General features: G+C 36.3%; 1 protein-coding gene across 1 annotated transcript in view; it reads right to left on the reverse strand.

The window, feature by feature from the left end:
- LOC150106943 (diacylglycerol kinase theta-like) overlaps window positions 1-26,414 on the reverse strand; it is a 610,762-nt gene that overhangs the window by 278,567 nt on the left and 305,781 nt on the right. Inside the window, exon 9 of the mRNA XM_090393510.1 lies at window positions 12,911-12,977. Coding sequence (XP_090249636.1) covers window positions 12,911-12,977 — 67 coding nt within the window. The remainder of the gene's footprint in view (window positions 1-12,910; window positions 12,978-26,414) is intronic.

The following is a 26,414-nucleotide window of genomic DNA, read 5'->3' on the forward strand; positions in this document are numbered from 1 at the left end:
CAAAATTCGAGCCATCAGAATTCAAGGAGAACCGGCTTACCAGTCCGGAACTCAGGGGAAGGGCTGTAGGTGCCAGGGAGAAGAGCCCCCTAGTATTGTATGGTATAGTCTCATGATCTCAACTATCTAGCATAGCATATACAAAGAGACATGGCTTACAGATAAGTCTTTCATTTTAGTGAATATTAGTATTTTTTGATTTTATTTTACTTACTTCTGATGATAAAGTTTGTGTGCATGTGAGCGCATGTATTTGTAAAATTTAATACACAATATCATTCAGAAAGTACTTTTCATGGAAACAATGTGCACAAGAAAAATGGCAGCCAAGATTTCCTTGTTCACCAAGTTCAACATGAGAGATTTCATATGACGTGTGTTCTATGTACTCGTTACCAAGAGTGAATGGTTCATAGTAGTATAAAAGTGAGTGGGGCAGAGGGAGGAGAGAAGGAAGAGGGAGAGAAAGGGAGAGTTGGAAATGTATCATGTGCAGGTGCCAGAAATGTGAGGCACGTAAAAAACTAGAGAATAAAGCAACTAGTATTAACGATGTAAAGCAAAAAGTGTTATAGAGAACGTACAAGGAGTGGATGATAGCATGAAAGAAGTACCTGAGGTAACGTGGATAATGAGGTGACAATTCAGAAGTGAAATAATGTGCTTATTCAGGCATCATTCACAGGACAAAACAAGAGCTAGAATGACTGGTGAAACGATGGTTGTGTGGCACATCTGGAAGAAGAATGAAAGAAAAAGTGAATGAGAAAAGGGTGAAACTGAGAAACTGGGAAGGAGAATATATTATAAGGAGATTCAATGATAAGAGGTATACTCAATGAGAAAGTGATGAAAGCATGTTTACCAAGTGCAAAGATCACAGATGTTAGTAAAGCTGTTCATTTATAGAGGGGAGAAGTGAAAGATTTCAAAAGGTAAGACACATGCAATGAGAGAAGATATGAAAGATCTTCTCTCACTGTAGACACCCAAATCCCCATTTGAGTGTATACGAGACTTACAGTTTAAGTGTTTTAAAGCTGATGAAAGTGAAAAAGAGCAAGAAGGTAAGGACTGTATGTTGCCTCAGTATGACAGGAGTGAAATGAGAAGAAGGACTATGACTGCAAAATGAGTCAATGGGAACACTGTGCAAGAGGAATGATGTGCAGTTTATAGGTGTATGGAGTAAATTTGATGGATGAAAGGATTTATATATTATTACTATTACCTGACATCTCCATGGACTCCAAGGGCTCATCAAGGGAGGACACTCATGACTCTGCAATTCTACTCTCACTACTTGACAATTATGCCTGATGAACTGCATTTAAAAGTTTTGGAGTTAGATGGTTGGAAAGAGGTTCACTGAGAGGTTGGAAGTACACACACTCATGGAAACTAGATATATTAGTAGGGATGCAGTCAAGTGTGTGTACAGAAATTATTATGCAATGGCAGAGATTTCAAATCTGAATGGGTTGGTAATGACATTACACAAGGGTAACCAAGTTCAAGGAGATGTTGAAATGCATGTACACAAATGCCAAAAATATCAGGGTTTAGTGAGACCTGGTTAACAGAAAATGATATAATTACAGGAATAGAATGTAAAGGGCATTGTATTTTAAGGGGAAGATAGAGGGAATAGGGCAGAAGATGGGGTATACAGATGACAGTCGAAGAACTTCAACCAATAAAATTAGAAGTTAGAAGATTTTAAACGTGTGTGTGTGTGGGGGGGGGGATATGGTTCATTTGAGGCTATATGGTGTGAGATTCAGGCCAATAGGACATGGTTGATGCTTTACACAGATTATCACAAGAAGTCCAGGCTAAGCAATTATTATGCGAGATTTCAATTATGAGAATATAGATTGAACAAACACAGAACTTTTCAAGCCACTTCAGGCCTCAAAATAAATAGGGCAATGGTCTCACACTAGGCTATGAAATTAGTCTTCCACCTAAAGACAATAAAATTACCAACCTTCATGCTCACAGTAGGATTCAAACCAACAGTTTGTTGGTTGGAAAGCGAGTAAGCTAACCACTCAGTCAACCAAACCAACAATTACAAATATTCTTACTAAATTCTTTCAATGACTTCTTCTAGCTACTTTTACTAAAACTCTCTGCATTCTCTAAGAACACCTGCTGACTTAACAGCCATAATAAGTTTTTCCTTTTCCAGGTTTGCCTCTATATCTTCTTGAAATCTCTGTGAAGTTTGGATTTTTCTATCTTTGCAGAAAGCTTTTTCTATCTTTCAGTTAGGAAAAATTTGCCACATTTTTCCTAACTGAAATGATCAATGTTTTCCTTGCAGCTTATCATCACTGCGTCTTCAAGGTTTAGTCTTCTTCTTCTGCAGCTTTTCCCACTTAAGTAGGGTCATTGTTTGTAGTGAGTCTCATCCACAACCTCCTGCCTTGGGCTGTAGCCACATCCAAGTTCTTCATCCTCAAGTCCTCCTCCACCATCTCCCTCCATCTCTTCTTTGGCTGCCTGTGCTTCCTCCTCCCCTTCACATCCATCTGCATGACCTTTCTTCCCACATACTCTTCCTCCCTCCTCATCACAAGACCAAACCATCTCAACCTTGCCTCCTGTATCTTTGCTCCTAAGTTCGTAACTTTCACCGTTCCTCTTACATAGTCATTTCTCAGACAATCCTTTCTGGTCACATCACACATCCATCTAAGCAATCTCATCTCCACTATCTCCAATCCTGCTGACATTTTTCCTCAGGGCCAGTTTTTATAGCATACGTCATAGCTGGTCTCACTACTGTCCTGTAGATTTTGCCTGTTAGATTGATTGGCACCCTCTTATCACATAGCACTCCAGCCATCTCTCTCTCCAGTTCCTCCATCTGCTTGTATCCTAACCTGGATCCCACTTCCTTCTCAGCCTCACCATCCCCTTTCATTGCTGAACCTAAGTATCTCACGTCACTGACCTTCCAGATGACATTTCCTTCCAGCTCCAGATCTGTCTCCTGGCTACCATCCACTTTGCAACATATATACTCTGTCTTACCTCTGCTCAGTCTCATACCACTCTCTTACAGTACTTTCCTCCAACTTTCCAGTTTAGCTGCCACTTCTTCTCTTGATTCTGCACACAGCACGACATCATCTGCATACAACATAGTCCATGGTCCATCTTCTCTCACCTCCTCCATCACAATACTAAACAGGAACAGACTTAATGCTCACTCTTGATGCAAGCCAACTGTGAGGAAACTTTCTGTCTCTCCGAGGCAGGTCCAAACTCTTGTCTTCACATTTCCATACATCTCCTGCATCAGCCTGACATATTTCTAAGGTACCTTCTTCTCCCTCAGACACCTCCAGACTTCTTGCCTTGGCACTCTATCATATGCTTTCTCCAGATCAATAAATACCGGATGTATCTCCCATTGCCTCTCTCGAAACTTTTCCATCATCTGTCATAACCCAACAATAACATCTGTCATTGATCTACCGGGCATGAAGCCAAATTGCTCCTTTGCAATCTCAACCTCCTTCCTCAAGTCTTCCATAAACAACCTTCTCTAGGATTTTCATTGTGTGGGACATCAACTTTATTCCTCTGTAATTCTTACAGTCTTGTGCATCCCCTTTACTCTTGTAGATGGGGACAAGAGTACTTTCCTTCCATTCCTCAGGTATATTTTCCTGTTGACAAACTTTTATTAACAGGTCTCATAGCAGGTCAATTCCCTCTTCCCCCAGTGCCTTCCATGCCTCCACTGGGATCCTGTCAGGGCCCACTGATTTTCCATTCTTCATCCTCTTTATGGCCTCCTTCACTTCCACTCTACTAATGTTCTGCACCATCCCCTCATAAGGCTCCCCATCTTCTCTGAGTCTTTGCATTTTCTTCATTCAAACACCATTCCTCCAGAGTCTTTGATCTGGAGGAAGGGTATTGTTTATATTTATATATATATATACACATCTGTGTCTACCTATGAAAGCTGCTTGACCTGACTCTTTTTAAAACTTTCTTTCACATTACTCATATAATAGTAATAATCATCCGCCAGTTTTGCTTTTCGATTCAATATTTGCTTAGTTCTTTGTCCAATTATCATAGATAACATGCAAACTGAAATCCAATCCTACCTGAAGTACAGAGGATTTGTTATTAATTTATAACTTTCTTTAGGTGCATCTTCTTATCTTTAAAAGGAATAATTACAGCTAGAAGAATAAAGTAATGATGAAGCAATGTAATTCACAGATAATCACTATAAGAGCCCAGTTTAATCAGATTTATCATGGAGAAATATTTTTGCATTAGTCTGCAATTTAGTTTTTATTAATCAGTTACAAGGAATTTTAGTTTTGAGCAGGTAATAACAAAAAAATTAAATACTTATCATCATCCTTTCAGGGATTTAGGCCCAGTGGCCTGTTCCAGTCTCCTTCCATCTTTTCCTTGGTCATCCTTGACTTCTATATTCTCTAACTGGGTGGTATTAGAGTATTTTTTGGGGGGTAGTCTTGAACTCCATTCTTGCAACATGGTCAATCAAGTTCCTTTGGTATTCATATATACTTTATCCAATACTGAGTCTATTTTTAGTTCTTTATGTATTTCTGTGCTGCTTCTTTTGTCCCAGAAAGTATAGCCTGCTGTCCTTTCCAGGAATTTCATTTCTTCAGTTTCTATTCTTTTTTCTTTTGCAGTTTTTATGGTCCATAATTCACTTCCATACAGTAGAGAAGGTCTTGCCAAAACTTTATCAATTATTATTCTTGTATGCTTTTGAACTTCGTTAGGTTTGAAAATATTGATCATTCCTGTTATCTTTAGAAAATTTGAAATTTCGATGTCAATGTCAGCTTCTTTTGTATATGATAAAGCACATCCAAGGTATTTGAAGCAGTTAATTTGTTAAAAAATTTTATTTTCAATCACGATTTTACTTCTTACAGAAATGGTCCTCTATGATTTTTGGTTTGTCTATTGATATTAATTTTCAAAGTTCATCTTCACTTCTTGCTATGATTATCTGGTTATCTACAAACAGAAGGGTATTAAGTATAGTTCTATGATCCGGTTTAAATACTGGTTTTATATTTTCCTTCCATTTCTTTACTAATTCATCTATATAGATATTAAATAACAGTGGCGACATTGGACATCCTTGAAGAGCCAGATCACTTGGAGAGCCGGAAACCGAATCTAAGCATTCCAAATCAGCAGCAAGCAGCCGATTTGGAATGCTTAGATTCTTGAGTATGGAAGTTTGGTCCTTAAGACTCTGTCAAAGGCTTTCTGGAAGTGTACAAATGCTATGTGCATTTTTATGTTGTATTTGTAATGTTTTTTCCATTAAACATTTTAATATAAAAGCTGGATCAATGCATGATCGATCATTCTTCTACATATGATTGCAGAAGATAAACATATTACATATGTTTATCTTCTACATATGATTTCAGTTCTGAAATTAATATTTGGGCATATAACTTATAACTATTATTTAGAAGACTTACTCCTCTGTAGTTTTCACAGCTGCACTTATTACGTTTTTTATATATTGGAATGATAATTGCCTCATTTCACCTTCCTGGGATTTTTCCTTGCTGCCAAATATTGTTAAATAATTTTAAAAGTCATTTGTCGAATAGGATGCCTGCATATTTTACACATTCTATATTTATTTGATCTTCAAATAATTACAAGAAAATCAGGATTTTCCTGATTTTCTTGTAATTATTTCTTCCACTGTATAGTTAATAGTATGCATTATATCAGTTTTAGATCTGCTACAATCTTGCCATAAGTTTTGGAAGAAGTCCAGCCAGGTTTTCTCTTTGATTAGAGCCTGTGTAGCTCAGTGGATGTGCCGAGGAGCTTGACCGCAGGAAGGAAGACTTCTTGGTTTTGAATCTAGTTGGCGACTAGAGGAAATTTTTGAGTGTCATTAGTGAACATGCCGTTCGTGTTGAGTTGTGCTGGAAAACGTGTTTTTAAATTAAAGTAGAGTGTGCCTTTTTGTCTCAAATTGTGCTGCAGTTGTGCTTCGGTGGATACAAGTATTCTTCAGTGGTGTTATTGTTTGGAACTCTGTTGTATATATTATGTTTTCGTTGCTGTTTGTTTCACTACTTCAGCGACTAAAGATGAAGTCCAACAAGAGACGTACATCAGCAGTTCGAAGGACTTCTGTACAAAAGTCTGGCTCTGTGTTGGATTTTTCGCAGTGGATGAATTGCAGAAACTGTTATATGTATGCACCGAGGAATGTGAAATCTGTGGACTGTTTGGCTAAATGAGAAGAATGAAAACGTCAACGTGTGTGAGAAGTGTCGGGATAGGCTGGAGCGATTAGGAATGGAAAGAGACGTTGGACCATAGCGGATGAATTTCGGCAGGAGTTCGGAAAAATGAAAAGTGACCATCTTTTGCAAGAGGAATTGGAAGTGCTCAGTAAGGAGGTTCTGGAAATTAAAACTGAGTTAAATGGGTTGAATAGAGAAATTAGGACTATGGAGTTTACTCTAGCTGAAGTAACTAGAACAGGATTAAGTATGGAAGAGTTTTTGTTGACTGATGAAGTAATAAATAGCATGGGAGTGATTGGGAGTCAACAGAATGAAAGCACAAGAGGTCTAGAAGAAACAAGATGTTGTGAGAATGGAGTAAGTATAACAGAGTTGAGTAATGAAACTGGTAGAATCGTGCTGAATAGTAGGCCGTGAGTAACTCTTGTTTGGACTTGAATGAAGTTATGAGTGGTAAATATATGGTGATTCTATGATTTAATGCTATAGAGAGCAGTATGACTGAGAAGTGCTTGGCTGGGTGAAACAATAGAGAGAGTGGCTTTAGCAATAAAGAGAGGGCATGATGCAGAAAAGATGATAGTTATGGTGGGTACAAATGACCTGAGTTGTAGTAAAAACTGGAATTTGTTGATTTCTGGAGTGTTTGAAGACAAAAGACAGCTGTATGCAAGAGATGGGTTGCATCTGAACATGGAAGGTCATAAGTGATTGAAGGAGTTACTGTTTCCTGAACAAGTTGAAGTAATTGGACAGGGAAACTAAAATTGAAAAGGTTGAGCATAAGAGGGAGAAACTTAAGCAGTGATTGTATATTTGTTGATCTTTATTCATGGAATAAATTGCAGAATAGAGGGGATAAAAATTGGCATGGGACTACTGAAATTAGTGACATGTATATCAGTTCTAAAGCTGGTACAAGAACTAAAGGGAATCTGCAATTTTTGTATACAAATGCAAGAAGCATTCGAAATAAGAGGGAAGAATTTTGGGCATTACTCAGCGCAATCTCACCAAAATTTGTAGGCATTAGTGAAACTTGGCTGTCAGCAGAAGACGTGGTCACTGGAATTGAATGTGATGGGTACAGTATTTTCAGGGAGGATAGAGAAGATAGAATGGGAGGAGGAGGAGTACTGTTGATGATAGCTGATGAGTTGCAGCCAACGAAAGTAGTATATCAAGATGATAGACATGTGAATGATAGTACATTTGAGGTGGTCTGGTGTGAAATAGTGACCAACGCAACCAAATATACAGTTGGTTGCTGCTATAGGCCAGGGGATATAGGGGGTGATATTGAATTCATGCATCAGCAAATTAGTGCAATGAGTGCAGGGTTAGTGATTATTATGGGGGATTTTAATTATGGTGATATCAATTGGAAGGAGGAAATATCACATGGCAAAAAGGAAATAGAATTCATACATCTTCTACGAGATAATTACTTGAAACAGCACATAACTGAAGGGACAAGTGGTCTGAGAGTGTTGGACCTGGTCATTAGGCCAGAGGATATATGCATAGGTAAGGTGTCCTCGTTACCTCCAATTGGTGGAGCGATCATGTGGTATTGACTTGGGAGGTTGCAAAATTTGTGGATTTCTCTCTTAAGAAGGGGTGTATACGGAACTACAGGTCAGGCAATTATAACAAGCTTCGGAGTGAGCTTCTTGCAGCAGTCCCATGACAAAACATATTGCAGGGGAAAGATGTTAGCAGTGCATGGGATAAAATCAGCAGGTATCTGAGGAAGGCAATATCAGATTGTGTCCCCATATTCGGGAAGACAAACAAGGTAGGCATTAGATGGATGAGTAGTAGTATCAAGCTTGATCTGCAAAAAAAGAAAATATTATGGAGAATTTACAAGGAGAAAAGCAAACAGTACACCCATGAGCAGTACAAGGTTCAAGTTAGGAAGGTTACCAGCATAGTAAGAAAAACTAAATCAGATTATGAGAAGACCTTAGCCAAGGAGATCAACGGTAATCCCAAAGAGTTCTTCCACTATGTGGCAAGTAAAAGGAAGAATGACTTCGGAAGCATAACTTTAGTGGGTGCTGATGGTATTGGGGTGACAAATTCGGATGTAATAGTAGAGTTACTGAGTGATCACTTTTCAAAAGTCTATCACCCAAGTGAGGATATCTCTGTAGCTGTAGCAATAACTAATGTGAGAAGAATTGAAGTTAAGAAATCAGAGGTACTTAATATATTGCAAAATTTAAATGCAAACACTGCTGTAGGTTTAGATGGAATATCATCTCGGGGTGTTGCGTGAATGTGCAAAGGAATTGTCAACGCCTCTTACTCGGTTATTTAACTTAAGTTTGAACTCTGGCATGGTCCCTAGGGAGTGCAAGGAAGGCAAAGTAGTTCCTTTGCATAAAGGTGGCTCTAAAACTGCAGTAGTTAATTGCAGACCAATCACCATCTCGAGAGTGGTGGTAAAGTATTAGAAAAGTTGGTTAAAGACAAAACTCAAGAATGGGTGGATCAGGATACTCTATAGGGGCCAACATGGTTTTGTTAAAGGTCGAACCTGCCTTAGCAATTTATTACCTTTTTTTTTTTTTTTATAATAAAATGACATCTGAGTTGGACAAAAGAAATGGCTACACAGTGGTATTACTTCTGGAATTTGTAAATGGTTTTGACAGGATACCCCATGGAATGCTGTTGCACAAATTGGAGCAGATGGGATGGATACTAAACTGGTGATATGGATAGGAGAATGGCTCAGGGAGAGATACCAGAAGGTGGTGTATGGAAGAGCAGAGTCCAGGATGAGGCAGGTGACCAGTGGTGTGCCTCAGGGCTCTGTGCTTGGGCCATTGTTTAATTTGTACATAAACGATATAGGAAATGGCATAAAGGGAGATATTCAGTTGTTTGCTGATGATGCAAAGTTGGGTAGCACAATAAAAAATCAAGCTGATGTTGAGAGTTTGCAGGATGATTTAAATAAGCTGGTAAAATGGGAAATTGAAAATTTCCCATTTTACCAGCTGAAAGTCAGTTCAATGTGGAAAAGTGTAAATTTATGCATTTTGGGATTAAAAGATTACCAGCTGTGTACTACATCGATGGAAAGGTACTCCAAGAGATTGATGAGGCTAGGGAATATGTGTTGGTAGATAGGGAGATGAAGTTCAGGGTACACATTGCTAAGGTGTCCATGATTGCACATAGGATTACTTGGGTTATTGAGGAACACACTAACATCCAGAGATAAAGAGGTTATTATTCCCCTTTATAAAGCATTGATACTTCCACATTTGGATTACTGTGCTCAGGTGTGGTCACTTGGATTCCTTGGAGATGAGGAGGTTGTGGAGCGGATTCAGAGGAGAGTGACTAAGTTGGTGAGTGATGTAAAAAATGCTCCCTACATTGATAGATTGAGAGCTTGGGGATTGCAGAGGTTACGTGATAGATGGAGAAGAGGGGATATGATAGAACCATTTAAGTTACTAAAAGGTTTTTATAAGATTGATGCAGGGCAAATGTTTCAGCTGTGTGATAGTGATGGAAGAACAAGAGGTCATCCCTGGACACTAAGGAAAAGTGTGGTTAACAAGGGTGTGAGAACGAGGTTTTTCGCCTGGAGAGTGGTGAATGAGTGGAATGCATTGCCTGACTCAGTTGTGAGTTCTTCGTCTGTAAATGAATTCAAGAAGAGATATGATAGATATTGTTTTGATAGTTTGGGTCTCCTGCAATGAGTCTACTGACTCCATGGAGATATCCGTAATAATAATAATTATTATTTCAAGTTTAACTTTTTCTTTTACCTCCTTATTCTTCATATTCCTTAGAATTTGTATATATTTGGTCTCTTTGCAGTAAGATCTGTTTCCAATTTTGATATGAAGTTATTATCCCACATTTTTCTATTCATTTTTCAACATGCTTTTTTTTGCTAATACTCATGTTAGAGGTTTAATGGAATATTAACAGCACTGAGAAAGGATTAAAACTAATTTTAATACTTCCAATATTTCTTCTTCATCACAGAGACATCTTTAGGGATTACAAAAACTTTTTGTAACAACACACCCACACACAAATACAATACAAAGTGAACCTAAAGTCCTATCTAAGTGGTGCGCCCTCTATGGGCATTTGCAGGTGGCCTGGGATGTACAGAGGGATCTCTGATAATTAAAGTTTCCCAAATTTTGGGAAGTTTAATGCAATTGTATATGCAGCCCCTCTCACCCTCTCTTGCCAATTATTACATGGAAAATTTTGAAAAAGAAACCATTGACTCTTCCCCTCTAAAACCTTCTATCTGGCTAAGATATATAGATGATGTGTTCTCTATTTGGCCTCATGGCCCAGACACATTAGATTCCTTCCTCAGTCACCTCAATAGTCTACATCCAAGAATCCAGTTTACGATGGAAAAGGAAAATAACAATAGTTTACCCCTTCCTAGACACCTTAGTAACATGCCTTCCTAATGGTAACCTTTCTTTCTCTGTATATAGAAAACTTACTCATACAGGCAGATACATTCACAAACTCTCCCACCACCACCCCTCCCAGCAATATGGCATTATTAAAACTCTGACCAATAGGGCCCACAATCTTTGTTCTAGTAAAACTGCCCTTTCAACCGAACTCAAACACATACACAACACCTTCCTTTCCAATGGCTATAATGACTACAGAATTAAAAAAATAATCAAGTCCTTCCCCATTCCCCGTCCATCTTTTCAGAAGGACTTCAGAAATGCCATCACCATTCCTTACATCTGTGGTACTTCAGAAAAAATAGCCAAATCATTAAAAACGTAGTACAACCTACATACAGCTGTTAAGCCCCACCTTAAACTTGCTACCCTTATCCGCTCCACAAAAAGACCACTTCCCTCCTCTTTCAGTGCCTGGTGTATACAGAATACCTCGCTCCGGTAAACTTGCCTACTTTGGACAAACAGGCAGGTCAGCATCCATCCGGTTAGAAGAACACAGTTCTTACATCTGCAAACATGATTATGGTCAATCTGGCCTTGCAGAGCATGTTTTTGATACATCCCACAGGATCTCCTGGAAAAAAACTACCATGCTCCATCATAGTAAATTCAAAAAAGAAAGACTATTCTTTGAATCTGCATCTGCACACAGGAATCAACCTAATTTAAACAAATATGGTTGCATTAAACTTCCCAAAATTTGGGAAACTTTAATTATCAGAGATCCCTCTTTACATCCCAGGCCACCTGCAAATACCCATAGAGGGTGCACCACCTAAATAGGACTTTAGTTTCACTTTGTATTGTATTTGTGTGTTGTTACAAAAAGTTTTTGTAATCCCCAAAGATGTCTCTGTGACAGAAATGAAATATTGGAAGTATTAAAATTAGTTTTAATCCTTTCTCAGTGCTGTTAATATTCCATTAAAAACCTCTTACATGAATTCTTCACAGCACTTAAGCCTCAACACATTTTTTTTAATACACTTTTGCATTTATAATTAATTTTTGCTTCTAGTGATTTGGTGTTTATGATTCTTTCTTATTTTCGATTACTGCTTCAATGCCTTTATCTCAGTTTCTTATTCTCTTTTCTCCTCTTCCATTTACTTTTTGTTCCAACGCATTCTGTTGTTGCATATATCATCATTTTCTTTTATTTGCTCAGTTTTCCATTTATTCTTTGCGAATAAAGGTAGTTGATACTTTCATCATCCGAGAGTTGGACTCTAAAAGATTCTTGGAGATTTCTCTAGTGCTGATTTGGTTAATTTTCAACCATCTTGGGGATATTCTTAATTTTCCTTCTAAGAAATAATGATCAATAATAAATAATTGGTGAACCAGTATATTGAAATACTGAAAGGAAAAAATAATCATCCTAATAATGTTGCAACTAGTATGTTTTCTTGAGAACATTGAAAGTTCTCACTGAAATAGATAATATTGGTATGTAGCATCCCTTCACATCAGTAAAGTTCAGCTTGGTAGTGAAAGCACCTATTTCTCTTATGTGTCATTTATTATTATTATTATTATTATTATTATTAGGTGACACCTTCAAGGAGTCCAAAGTCTTATCGAGGGAGGGCACCTGCTATACAACTCTCCGTCTCAATCCACCAACTACAGAGAACTGCAACTACCATCATCATCTACACCAATGCCATCTACTGCCCACCACCAACATTAGTATTTTCACAGACAATTACAAACTTCAATGCCCATTGCAGGATTCGAACCCACAGCCTTTGGCTGGAGAATGGATATGCTAAATACTTGGCCAACCAGGCTGCCGATAATGCTAGTCAAGTTTTTTTAATGTCAATATTCAGAAGAATTTAAGTAGATAAATCCTATGTATCATTAAAATACTTGGTAAATCAGTCAAGCCTGAAGTTTGCAAAGACACTTAAAATGAAACTTGTGTAATAACATAGAAAGAATTTGATACATAATGCAGATGTAATATATTAAAATCTGATTATTTCAACATCTTATGCAATGATATGTAATTAAATTTCTAATATATGTTATTCTAAAACTAGAACTCCAACTACTAAGAAAAAAATTGGCAAAGACCCTAGAATATAATATCAATAAATTATATGAAATACTTGCCATAAACATCTGTGAGGTAATAATGTTTTGGGTCATCCGAAATATGGAATGCTCTAAGAGCTGCACACTAAAAAATAAATATAAATTTGAATTACTAAAGCATTACATAATTTAAACAATAGCTGATATAGGTATTATTTCTGGGAAAATTCCCATGTCAGCTGATATTTTCCTATTAACAGATTAAAATGCAGAATTTAAAGATAAGTTTTATTAACAATTTTATTTATTTTATTTAATAACAGTTTTATTTACAGACAACAGATTTGGGGATGATGATTGATAGAAACCTGAAATTTAGGGGACATATTGCAAAGGTGGTGAAGGTAACACAGAGGATTGCTGCAATAATGAGAAGGGCACTGACCTGCAAAGATAAAAGGGTTATCATTCCATTATATAAGACTCTGATCAGACCCAACTTCGACTATTGTTCTCAGATTTGGTCCCCAGGATTTGAAGGGGATAAATTAACTGTGAAAAGGGTACAAAGGTAGATAACAAAGATGGTTTCAGGACTGTACAATGTTAGTTATGAGGATCGGCTGAGAGAATGTAGAGTTTGGTGGATAGAAGAAGGAGCGGTGATATAATTGAGAGTTCTGAAAGGTGGTTACGGGGTTGACACTGGGGGAGTTCTTTCGCTTAGTTGAACAGCAGGAAGGAGTGATGACAAGAGGCCTTCTCTGGAAGTTACGAAAGGAAACAGTGAGCGAGAGGGTGAGGAGTGGTTCTTTGCATGGAGGGTGGTTGAACTATGGAATGCATTGCCTGATGGAGTGGTGAGAATGAGAACGGTCAATGAGTTTAAGGAGTAGTATGACAGACTGTGTTTCTTAGGAAGGACTTCCCATGATGAGTTTTTTGACTCCATGGAGGCCTGGATGATGATAATAATAATAACAAATGATTTCATACACAGATTTAAATCTAAGAACTGTTTATCTCACTAAGAACTTATACTTTTAAAATTTTATGGTATTAAGCTATTAGTTTCTCAGTATCACAGCAATCTGCTGGGTTACCTTTACAACCTTTGCAACATATCCCCTAAAGTTCAAGTCTCCATCAATCATCATCTCAAGATCTCTTGCTGCCTCCATGTCCTCTAACGCAGTTCCTCCAACAGAGTATATAGTCTCCCATCAATGGATCCCAAACTTCAAGATTTTACGTTTAAGTTGCATTAAACTAATACCCACATTCCCTTGCCCATCTGTCCAGCTAATTCAAATCCTCCTGAAGGACTACCAAGTTGACATTATTACTAATAACCCACCCTGGCTACACATCTGCAAACAACTGAATGTTGCTATGCAATTATAATGAAAGAGTTATGAAAAAAGATTAAAGTTATCGAAATTTTACTTACCACTTGTACATTACTTGCATGCCACTTAACAGTGGTCATCCATAATGCAGACAACATATCCAGTGCATGTGTATATACCATCCCATACTACTGAACACAGATGTGTTATTTATTGATATTCATAAATTTTCATAATTTTTAGTGTTTGTACAAAATCGCGTGCAAATACTACATAATTTTGAGTACAATCATGACTGGAAAAAGATCACCAAAATAGATCTAGTGATGAAAATGAAAATTATAAAGAAAAAAAATAATTATCTGTTACTTATTTGATAAAGCCCCATAGCTCAATTGACATAGACCAAGCCTTTTGGTCGGAAAGACTTGGGTTCGATTCCTGTCAGTGACATGAGGAACCTTTATCTGGTTATTTATTTAGCCTGCTTTATCTGGTCACTTTTGACGAAAAGTGAATTAGCCAATCTCATACAAAGTTATGGACTTATTTTTACCTAGTAACTCTGGTTTTATGTCTCTCCCAGAACAGGTACAAACTAGCCATGTACACACACATCTACAGACATAGGAAACACTGGGAGCATGGGGCTAACCACCTTATCCTCAAGTTACAGTTGTGAAATCCAAGAATAGTTGGAAGGTCGTGGGTGCTTAAGTGCCTGTAAGGACCACTGATGACTTATTTGATAATGATCTTTATAAAAAAAAAATTCTTTAGCAAGTACATAATGTATCCTAGCATTTACTCGTAAGTTTTCAATGTTGATTTTTGTTTTCTCATGGCACATTTACAGCATCTTTCCCACAAGTTCCTCTTACTATTTACATATGCAGCACTTCTGAGTATGACAATTATGTAATGTCGACAAAAATTTCTGGATTATACCAGTGAAAATATTTTTAATGCGAATATGAAGATATAGAAAGCAAACTGGAGGATGATTCATCGTCCTCCATTTGCTTTCTATATGCTGCATCATCAAAAAATCCAAGGAGAAAGAGATGATGCTTTTAGTCTGGTATCAAAATCTTTATGAAAAGAAAAAAGACACTGTTTAGTCATCTCTTGAAAATTTCGTATGGAAGACTGAACAGCAAAATTAAATATTTTTGTTTCTATTTTTTCATACTATTTATACTTTATTATATAACTTTGCATTAATAACTGCATACTGAAATCTGATTTGTATGTGCATCCTTGAAATGAAACTAACAGAAATAATCTTTAAAACATGTTAATAACACTATTGCATACACAAACTGTAAACGCATAAACCAAAGAGTGTGATTAACAGGCGAAAGGATTAATCCAGCTTACAGAAAATTTGAGTTATGTAAACTCTTTCTTTTAAGGTTACACGGTGATCAGCATTCATATTAATTAAATTAGGAAAACAAAACACATGCGTTAAAAAGATTATTTTACAGATTACAAATAAAATAATAACTTTACGTTTCGACCCCTGTATTGAGGTCATCTTCAGAAGGATACATTCAGAAGTATAAGAACAAGCTACATGCTGTGGCACACTACACAAGTAAATTACATCTACATTGTTAACTAAATCTTTTTTTTTCTTAGCCTACCCTCTAGTGGGAAAAAAAAAAAATAAATAAATAAATAAAAAACTACAATAAACTCTGCTAAAGTCCTCATGTACTAGGATTCTTCTGGAATTATACAGTTATATTACGATTATCTTCTGGATTTGTACAGGTTGCTATTGAATGATCAAGGGAAAAAAAAACAAAAAAAAAACACTTCACTGTGTCTCGTATTGAGATTTTTCTTTGTGGTTGCTATGAAGGTTGTAGATGGGTCCTTCACATTCTTGGAATTGTTAGACCATCATTTTTATTCAGATTCGGATCATGTTTGAGCATTTCACATGCTTCCTTGAATTTCCGCTCAAACCAGGTTTTGGTGCGGTGTAGGGACTTGGTACCTTTCCAGTCAATTCTGTGGTACATTTGGAGTGCATGGTCAGAAAGGCCGGTTTTTCCAAAATGGAGGTATTTTATGTGACGTTTGTGTTCATCCTTTCTGATTGGGATGGTTCGTCCTGTTTCCCCTATGTACGGTATGTTACAAGTGCAATCTATTTTGTAAACCCGTGGGTGGGCTAAGCGTGGCAGGGGATCCTTGGAAGAATTGAGTAGGTGCCTTAATTTTGTCGGGGGGGTTTGAAGGTGGTTTTGATGTTGTATTTGTGTAGTGTTCTGTCTATTTTTTCTGAAATGCCTCTAACATATGGTATAGCAATAGCATTCTTGAAATCTTTTTTTGTTATTAGTGGTATCTTTGTGGAGGATCTTGTGAATGGTTTTTATACTGTATCCATTTTTTATAAAGGTATGTTTGATGGTCTCATATTCATGGTTAAGAGCTTGTTCAGCTGAACAAATGGTTTGAGCTCTGTGTTTAAGGGTGCTTATACCCCCTAGTTTTTGTGTTGGGTGGTGATAGGAAGTTTTGTGTATGTATTGGCCTGTGTGTGTAGGTTTGCGGTAAACCGAGAAGGAGAGACAGCCTGAAGGAACACGTGTGACAAGTGTGTCTAGGAACGGAAGAGAGTTGTTTTCTTCTATTTCAATGGTGAATTGGATGCATTCGTGTTGTTTGTTCAGGTGGCTAAGGAATGTATCTAGTGCTTGGTGGCCGTGGGGCCAAATGACGAAAATATTGTCAACGTATCTGAGCCACATTTTGGGCTTTAGGCACGCCGATTCTAGAGCTTGTTACTCAAAATCTTCCATATAAAAGAGTTATATGGAAGTTAAGAGAACAAATTCAGGAGACACGAAAGAACCTGAACTATCTGAACTATCCAGTTACGTTAATCAGGAAATTTGGAATATGCTAGACAGGATCACAGACGACTCGACCAAGCACCTACTACTCAAAAACAAAGAGCACTTAATAACAAAATTTCAAGCATTAAAACTACAGGAAAGCACAAGACAATTCCGACACCATAACGAAAGGGGTAGCCAATCACCCAACAACACAGTTAGGAGCAGCCAACCACCATTGGACCGCTGTCTGGTTATCAACCAATCAGATTACAACCTCACACAAGGTGAACTCTCGCTACAGGAAAGGTTTAAATTGCGCCATTGCTCCGAGGTCAGTAAATAAACTAGATATAATATATCGAGAGAGGTTTAAGATCCCTCCCCGCCAATGTAGCTGACAAAATACGGATGGAAACTGACTGCCTGTTTACTAAATTCAACCAAAAAATTAAGCAGCAACCTAAACAAAGCGGATAAACTGGCCCTCAAATCCCTTAAAAATAACCGTGACATTATCACTAAAGCCGATAAAGGGAACGCCACTGTTGTTTTAAATTGGACAACCTACATTGAAAAAATGAACCATTTGATATCGGACCACAATACCTACCAAATGGTAAATTACAACCCCATGCAACGTAACAAAAAGAAAACTACTGAACTACTTAAATCAGTCAACACGTAGCTGGAAGAAACAATCAAAAAATTAATACCGCAGTATGACCGCGCACCCAGAATTTATGGCCTACCAAAAGTACACAAAACAAACACGCCAGTATATCCTATTGTGGAAGGAATTGACAGTCCGAATTACTACTTAGCCAAAAAATTAGCTGCACGCTCAAGGAATTGGTTGGTCATTTCCCTTCCTACATAAAAAATACACAACAATTCATAAACAAAATTAAAAATATTACACTCAACGACCAAGATCTATTAGTCAGCTTTGACATAACTTCCCTTTTCACCAATGTCCCAATCAATGATACTATCCTACTCTTACAGAACATATTTCCACACGACATCACAGCCCTCTTTGCCCGCGTACTCCGCTCCAGATATTTCGTGTGGCAAAACAATTTTTACCTTCAAAAAGAAGGTACTGCCATGGGCTCTCCACTCTCCCCCCCCAATAGCGAACTTTTATATGGAAGATTTTAAGCAACGAGCTCTAGAATTGGCGTGCCTAAAGCTCAAAATTTGGCTCAGATAGGTCGACGATATTTTCGCCATTTGGCCGCACGGCTGCCAAGCACTAGATACATTCCTTAGCCACCTGAGCAAACAACACGAACGCATCCAATTCACCATTGAAATAGAAAAAAACAACTCTCTTCCGTTCCTAGACACACATCTTCCTTCAGACTGTCTCTCCTTCTCGGTTTACCGCAAACCTACACACACAGGCCAATACATACACAAAACTTCCTATCACCACCCAACACAAAAACTAGGGGGTATAAGCACCCTTAAACACAGAGCTCAAACCATTTGTTCAGCTGAACAAGCTCTTAACCATGAATATGAGACCATCAAACATACCTTTATAAAAAATGGATACAGTATAAAAACCATTCACAAGATCCTCCACAAAGATACCACTAATAACAAAAAAAGATTTCAAGAATGCTATTGCTATACCATATGTTAGAGGCATTTCAGAAAAAATAGACAGAACACTACACAAATACAACATCAAAACCACCTTCAAATCCCTGACAAAAATTAAGGCACCTACTCAATTCTTCCAAGGATCCCCTGCCACACTTAGCCCACCCGCGGGTTTACAAAATAGATTGCACTTGTAACATACCGTACATAGGGGGAAAACAGGACGAACCATCCCAATCAGAAAGGATGAACACAAACGTCACATAAAATACCTCCATTTTGGAAAAACCGGCCTTTCTGACCATGCACTCCAAACATACCACAGAATTGACTGGAAAGGTACCAAGTCCCTACACCGCACCAAAACCTGGTTTGAGCGGAAATTCAAGGAAGCATGTGAAATGCTCAAACATGATCCGAATCTGAATAAAAATGATGGGCTAACTATTCCAAGAATGTGGAGGACCCATGTACAACCTTCATAGCAACCACAAAGAAAAATCTCAATAAATACAAGACCCAGTGAAGTGTTTTTTTTTTTTTTTCTTTCCTTGATCATTCAATAGCAACCTGTACAAATCCAGAAGATAATCGTAATATAACTGTATAATTCCAGAAGAATCCTAGTACATGAGGACTTTAGCAGAGTTTATTGTAGTTTTTTATTTATTTATTTATTATTTTTTTCCACTAGAGGGCAGGCTAAGAAAAAAAAGATTAGTTAACAATGTAGATGTAATTTACTTGTGTAGTGTGCAACAGCATGTAGCTTGTTCTTATACTTCTGAATGTATCCTTCTGAAGATGACCTCAATACAGGGGTCGAAACGTAAAGTTATTATTTTATTTGTAATCAGTAAAATAATCTTTTTAACACGTGTGTTTTGTTTCCCTAATTTAATTAATATGAGTTATGTAAAGTTTGTTGAACATAACTCTTATGTAAGTTGGGGTCTGTATACTATTATATATACATCTTCCTTGTTCAACACTTTTCTTACTATCTCAGTAGATTGCTAAAACATAATGTGTCTTTAACCAACTCATACTGATTATCACAGAGAATATTCTTATCAACCCATTATAGCATCTGGATATTCTAGTTCTCACCAACATTCTTCAACACCTTAACCATGACTCCATACTCAGAAATTAGTCTATAATTGAAAACTAAGTTTTTCTCCATTGTGATATACAGTTTTATCCTGTGAATTTCATTAAATAAAAAGCTAGTTTCTGGACGGTCTTTTTAAAAAAAAAAATTTAGCTTCTATGTGGCCAATATTCTCCATATTCACTATTCAAGCTTCAACACTGAATGACGACCTCTCAAAGATCTACTGATGGTGCTAGGCCACAAAGAAACAGCTCTCAAAAAAGGTAAGTTTTATATTAGTAGCAATCAGAGAAATTTATTGTATTTTTGTAAAATTATTTATTTTTATAGCTAAGCATAATTGTGTGACTGTGCAGCTTTGTGGTTTGTCATGTTTGTCATTTACTACATTTTGAAGTATGCAACAAACAAAATCAAATGTAATTAATACTGTAGATTTTTTGTTGTCATAAGTGCAGCATGTAAGCATGCATATGTTGCAGAATGTGAAGATGTTTCTAAAGAGACTAAACAGGAGATGAGAAAAGGTATGAATATGCCAAAAGTGCAATATTTTGGACTAAATGTCATAGATAAATGTGAAACAAACTCATGGGATGAAAACGAGCAAATCTGCAAGAACAAATGACTATGAATCATGGAACAAAAGTGAGTGAAATTGTGAAAATAAAAGAAAAGCACAAGATGATGTAACAAAAGCGAGGCCACTGTAGAAGAGAAGGAAAGTAGAAATTACAAAACGTGATTGTCAGGATATAAATTTTGAGAAACAGGTTGATCAGAATGAAAAATGAGATGGAACAATACTAGTAATGAGGTTAGAATTAGAAGTTTGGTGAACAGAAATGAAAGGAAGCAAAAGGATAGAATGAAGGAAAATAGAACAGAGGTGATAATGGCTCGTGAGTATGAAAAAGGAAATAAAACTGAATGCGAGAATTACTGAGGTATTTCCATACTGAGTGTTCCTGTTAAGATTTATGCAAGTATACGTGAAACAGCTAAGAACAGTTGTGGACAGGAAGCTTGGTGAAGAACAACCTGGATTCAGGCCTAATAGAGATTGTTAGGATTAGATTTTCACTTTAAGATAAATAACTGAGAAATCATGGGAATATAACAAGGATCTGTATTTCAGTTTTGTTGATCTGGAAAAGGCAGATGACAATGTACTAAGAGGAAATCTCTTCAAAGCACTACACTACAGTTAAATGGTGTAAATGGGGCATTATATGGAGCAATACATACTCACTATTTAAAGTGTAAGTCAGCAGATAGAATTGAAGGAGGTACAGGAAGATGGTTTGATGTTAAATCAGGTATGTGACAAAGTGTGACATTATCTCAACTGTTATTCATTATCTACATGAATCACATTATGAAAAAAAGTGGTATTAAATCTGATATCAAAATTGGAATAAATTGAATTCCAATTGAATAACTGTTGTAATAAATTTGGTATGAAAATCAACAATAAAAAGGCAAAGACAATGAAAAGAGTCAGAAACACTGAAAACCTCAACTACATCATGAATGGTGAACCTATAAAACATTTCAGCTATTTAAGCACAGTTTTTAGTGAAGATGGTAAATGAAATATGGCAAAAGACAACAGAATGAGTACAGCTGGTATGGTACGAAGTCAGCTGAATAAATTTTTATAGAAAAGAAAGAAATTATGGATCTGAGTGGAGTTAGAAATAAAACACTTGATCAAAGATAGGCGACCTCTGATATGAGAGTTCTGAGAACGATTAGTGGAGTGAACAGATGGCATCAATGGCAGTATTGCATTAAAAATGAGGATATTAGGAAAGAACTTGCCACTGTCATTATTCAAGAATGTGTTAGTAGAGCTAATCTGTGGTGGTGTGGTTACTTAAATAGAATGGGAGAGGAAAGATTTTCAAAGCAAGTATTCTTGGTCAGGTTGGCAGGAAGAAGACCAAGATGTAGTGAATTCATACAGTAAAAATTGCCTTATAAGACAGAAATATAAGATCAGATAATGTCAGTCTTGACAGATAACCAATTAATTTGGGGGAAAATTGTTGATTGGAAGTTAGTAATGGTGTAACTTTTTCATGTAGTACTATCAAATATCCTGTACACTCTGAGGGTACATATCAGGAATTCGATGATGATGATAATGAATGTTGGAAGCAGTAGTGAATGTGTGTATGTGATAAAGGCAGTCAGGCAAAGGGCAGGAATGGGGGGGGGGGGATATCACAACCAACAAATTTCATGGGTAGGACTCATTACAGACAGAGAAGTGAACTGCAGTTTTTATTTATGAATGATAGGAGATCAGAAATAAGGGAGATGAAATGGTTTCACTGATTGAGTGCACAAATTGCTAGAATACGTGAAACATGGTTGGATAAATACGATATCCTGACAGAATAGAAATAGAAGGGTATAATGTTTTTTCATGAGGCGAGAAAGGACAAGAAGGAAGGAGTACACTGCTGGTGATAAAAGGGGAATTATGTCCACAAAAAGTGGAGATGCAAGAAGAAAATAGTGAAGTGGAGATTGACAGAAGAAGATATTTAGTCTGATTGGTGTATATGAAGGTGGTGATGAAGAAATATACAAGCAACTTGGGTAAGTGAATAAGAGAGAACTGATTATGGATGATTTTAATTATAGTAAATATAGATTGTAATGAAGAAATAGTATTTTGGTACGACAAAAATCAAAATGAAAAAGGAAAATGAACGTTTTGGTAAGGCAAAGGTGCCACATTTTATTGAAATAAGAGTTATCAGTAAATATGAAACCAACTCATGAGATGAAAGTGAGCATAACTGAAAGAGCAACATGAAAATGAAAAAGTATGGGTATGGCAAAAGTGCAACATTTTGTTGAAGTTTTAAGAGACAACTATCTCAGGTAGTATGTAAAGGAGGGCATGAAAGAATTTAAAGACTTAGGTTACCTGATCATTTCATCAGAGGATGTTTATGTGAGTGGGATGTCACATTTATCTTTAGTTGATGAAAGTGACATGAGGTGATCCCTGAGTGGGAAAAGCCATATGAAGACTTCTGTGAGATAAAGAATTATGTAGAACTACTAAACCAGAAATTATGAGAAGCTTAAGGAGACAACTTTGTTTTAAATGGGTGAATCAAAGAATTAAACACAAATTCTGGCAGAAGGTAGTGTGGAGGCAGCAGAGGATGAATAATGATAATAATTAATAGTATGAGGCAAGCCAGGAAAGTGATTAAGCTGGTGAAGACAAGAAAAGTGTACTATGAGCAGAAATTAGCGAATCAAACCAAAAAAAAAAAAAACCTAGATAATTTTTCCAATATAAGGCAAGTAGAAGGAAGAATGATTGTGGTAAAATGATGTTAATGGAGGAATGGTAACTGATGAAGAGGGCATAGTTGAAGTGTGCAGTGAATAATTCATCAGTATTTCATTCTCATCTTATGAGCAAGTAAGATATGGGGAATTAAGTAAGCTTAATGTCAGTAATGCATCAGGACTTGATGGCATATCAAGTGTAAATATAAGGGAATTTTCCAGAGAGTTGGCAGCCACCTTAACATACCTGTTTAACAAGAGTCTTGCAAGAGCAGAGATCATAAAGGAGTGGAAAGAAGGTAAAATTGTTCCACTTCATGAAGGTGATGATAAAGGTTCCATGAAAATTCATCAAAAGCAGTTAACTGAAAGACAATTTCCTACATGGCAATTCATTGAATGACAATTCACCATAAACCAATTTGTCACAAATGCAACTGACTGAAAAACAAATTCACTGATAAATTTTTGATGAATTATAAAAGAATTCATCAAAAGATGAATTTTTTTGAAGCTATTGTTTAAAAGTATTCAGAACAATACCTAAAGTTACCTAAGATGGAGACAACATATGAGCCACTCATTTGCCAAATCGATTAACTCCACAAAACAAAAAATTAGAGAAAATTGATAATATAATATACGTTCTTTTTTAAAATTCCTTTTAAACTTTAAATTCAAATAAACTTTGCAGAATATATTATTATAGGCATAGCTTTTATCTAACGATATATAAAATGCATAAAATAGTATATCCTTGGAATAATCGTTATTATTTTAACATTTTTCACATAACTAAAGGAGTTGATCGATTTGGCAAGTGAAAATAACTCAGTAACTCATTAAGCACCATGTCACTTACTGATGATGATTTTGTGTTCAGGCCATGTCGGTCATTGGTGACCGACGATATAAAATGTAATCAAATTTATTACACTTTATAATATTCTGATATTAAAAATTAATGCAAAGTGATGCAATTTTTGAGGCTTATTTATAGTATTGCTATTTACGGTTTCTTTATCTCAACAATTCATAAGATGAATAGCTAATTTCTTTTGAAATTTTGTAATAGATATATTTTTTGGTTACATTTTTTAAATAAAATGTGTGCAGCATAAACGAAAAGGTAAACAAAGTAGGCTTAGTGTTTAACGTGTTAATTGCATTTCTTTTTTTGAAATTTTACTTTTTTTTATGACAGGCTAACAGTAAACAGTTTACAGTTATTGTCTAATATATATACTGTTGCATTAAAAAATTACTTAACTAAATTCTTATATAAGCATTTGAATTGCATTATTGCAACAATTAATCACATGGACTTCAGAAATAAATTTATTATTCGACGACCAAAAAAAATTTTGTCATTTAGTGGTGCTAAGTTTAATTATTAAAGAAATTTATGTTAAATGTAAAAAGTTAAGCATCAGTCAAGTGCTTTGGCACTAAAATTTAAAAAAAAAAAAATTCAAAAAGTGCAGTTAATCACTTTGTCCTATGAACAGCTCATATGTAGGTAGTCACACTGAGACATAATAATTATTGTCTTTTATTATTATAATTTAGTAAATAAATTAATAATTGTTGTATTTTAGAATATTATGCTGTAAGTGTACATACTGTTCATTGTATAGATAATTATTTTTCACTATAAAAAAAAAATCATTCCACCTAATTTTTTCACAATTGCAATGGTCAGATTGAAATCAAAACTAACAAACTTTGATATGAATCTTAACTATAAAATTTCATTAAATTTCATCCAGTCAGAGTGAAATTGCTAATGTCATTTCGAAACTTTATCACCAGTATTTTCTAATAAAAGTAATGTAGCTTGAACTAAAGCTGAACTACATAGACAGCTTCTTGTATGTTTCACAAATCTTGAAGTTTATCATATTCAAGTCAAAGAGTTATTGCAATATGTAATTTCGACACATAGCTCAGAATATAGTTGAACTGGAGGGAAAAAAAACTGGAACTGTTCAACAATTTTTTTCTAAAAGTTTTAAATACCAAATCTGAGTAAAATTCATCCCATACCAATACTACTAATAATAAAAATGGAGCTCATACATTTATATCATAGTACACTTGGTATAAACAAACTCCTTGAGTTACAAAGTCTTGGGTTTGAATTCAATTTATGATGCAAAGAATTTTTATCAGTCCTCTTCAACTGAAGGCGAGTTTAGCCAGTCTCATAATGAGTTGGCAGGGTTCTGATGCCTGAAACCTCACGTTCCATCCTGAGTATTAGCATATCTACAGACATAAAACACTTACCGGACAAGGAAGACAATGGGAAACTATCTTGTTCTCTAATTGTTATTATTACATTTTTTCATTAATGATACAGGAAAGGATCTGAGAAGAACTGTTCACTTATTTGTCAATGATGTCAAGTTGGGCAGAGCAATAGTGAATACACATGATGTCAAAATTTTGCAGGATGATTTGGATAGATTAACAGACTGGGTGTCAGTTTAGATGTGGCAAAGTGTAAGGTTATGCATTTTGAGGTAAAAAGATTATCAGAAGTATACCGCACTTGTGGAACCGTACCCCAGGAAATTGACAAAGCCAGAGACTTGGGAGTGTTGGTGGATAGGGAGTTGAAGTTTAGGGGGCACATAGCAAAAGTGGCTAAATCAGCTCATCAGACCACTTGGTTACTGAAGAATACTTTGACGAGCAGAGACAAGCAGGTTATTATTCCTCTTTATCGAGCCTTGATAAGACTCCATTTTGATACTATGCCCAGATTTGGGCATCAGGGTTTCTTGGTAATTGGGGAGGAGGTAGAGAGGACCTAGAGGTGAGTGACCAAGATGGTAGCTGGTCTGTGGAATGAACCTTATGGAACATGTTGAAGATTTGTGGGTTACAGAAATTGGTTGATAGGTGGAAGAGAGGTGATGTGATTGAGACATTCAAATTACTGAGAGGTTTTTATAAGATTAATTCAGAGGAAATTTTTTCGAACAGGTCTGGTGGTGGGAGAACTAGGGCCATCCATGAAACTGAGGAGTGTAGTTAGCAAGGGTGTTAGAAGTAGGTTTTTTACTTGGAGAGTGGTGAATGAGTGGAATAAGCTGCTAGAGTATGTTGTGGGTGCCATGACTGTGAATGAGTTCAAAGCAAAGTATGAAAGATACTGTGCAAATGCTAAATAGTTCCTGACATGTTTAGGCCCTCCCTTTATGAGTTTAAGAACTCCTTGGAGTTGCCTGTAATAATAATCTCCAAGGACTCATCGTGGGAGGGCACTCTACTCCATACATATCACCGTCTTTTTTACTACTTAATTTTCCAATGATGCT

Source organism: Typopeltis vanoorti, chromosome 5, assembly GCF_054136105.1.
Source record: "Typopeltis vanoorti isolate ZY-2024b chromosome 5, IOZ_Tvanoo_1.0, whole genome shotgun sequence".
In the NCBI taxonomy this organism is placed as follows: domain Eukaryota; kingdom Metazoa; phylum Arthropoda; class Arachnida; order Uropygi; family Thelyphonidae; genus Typopeltis; species Typopeltis vanoorti.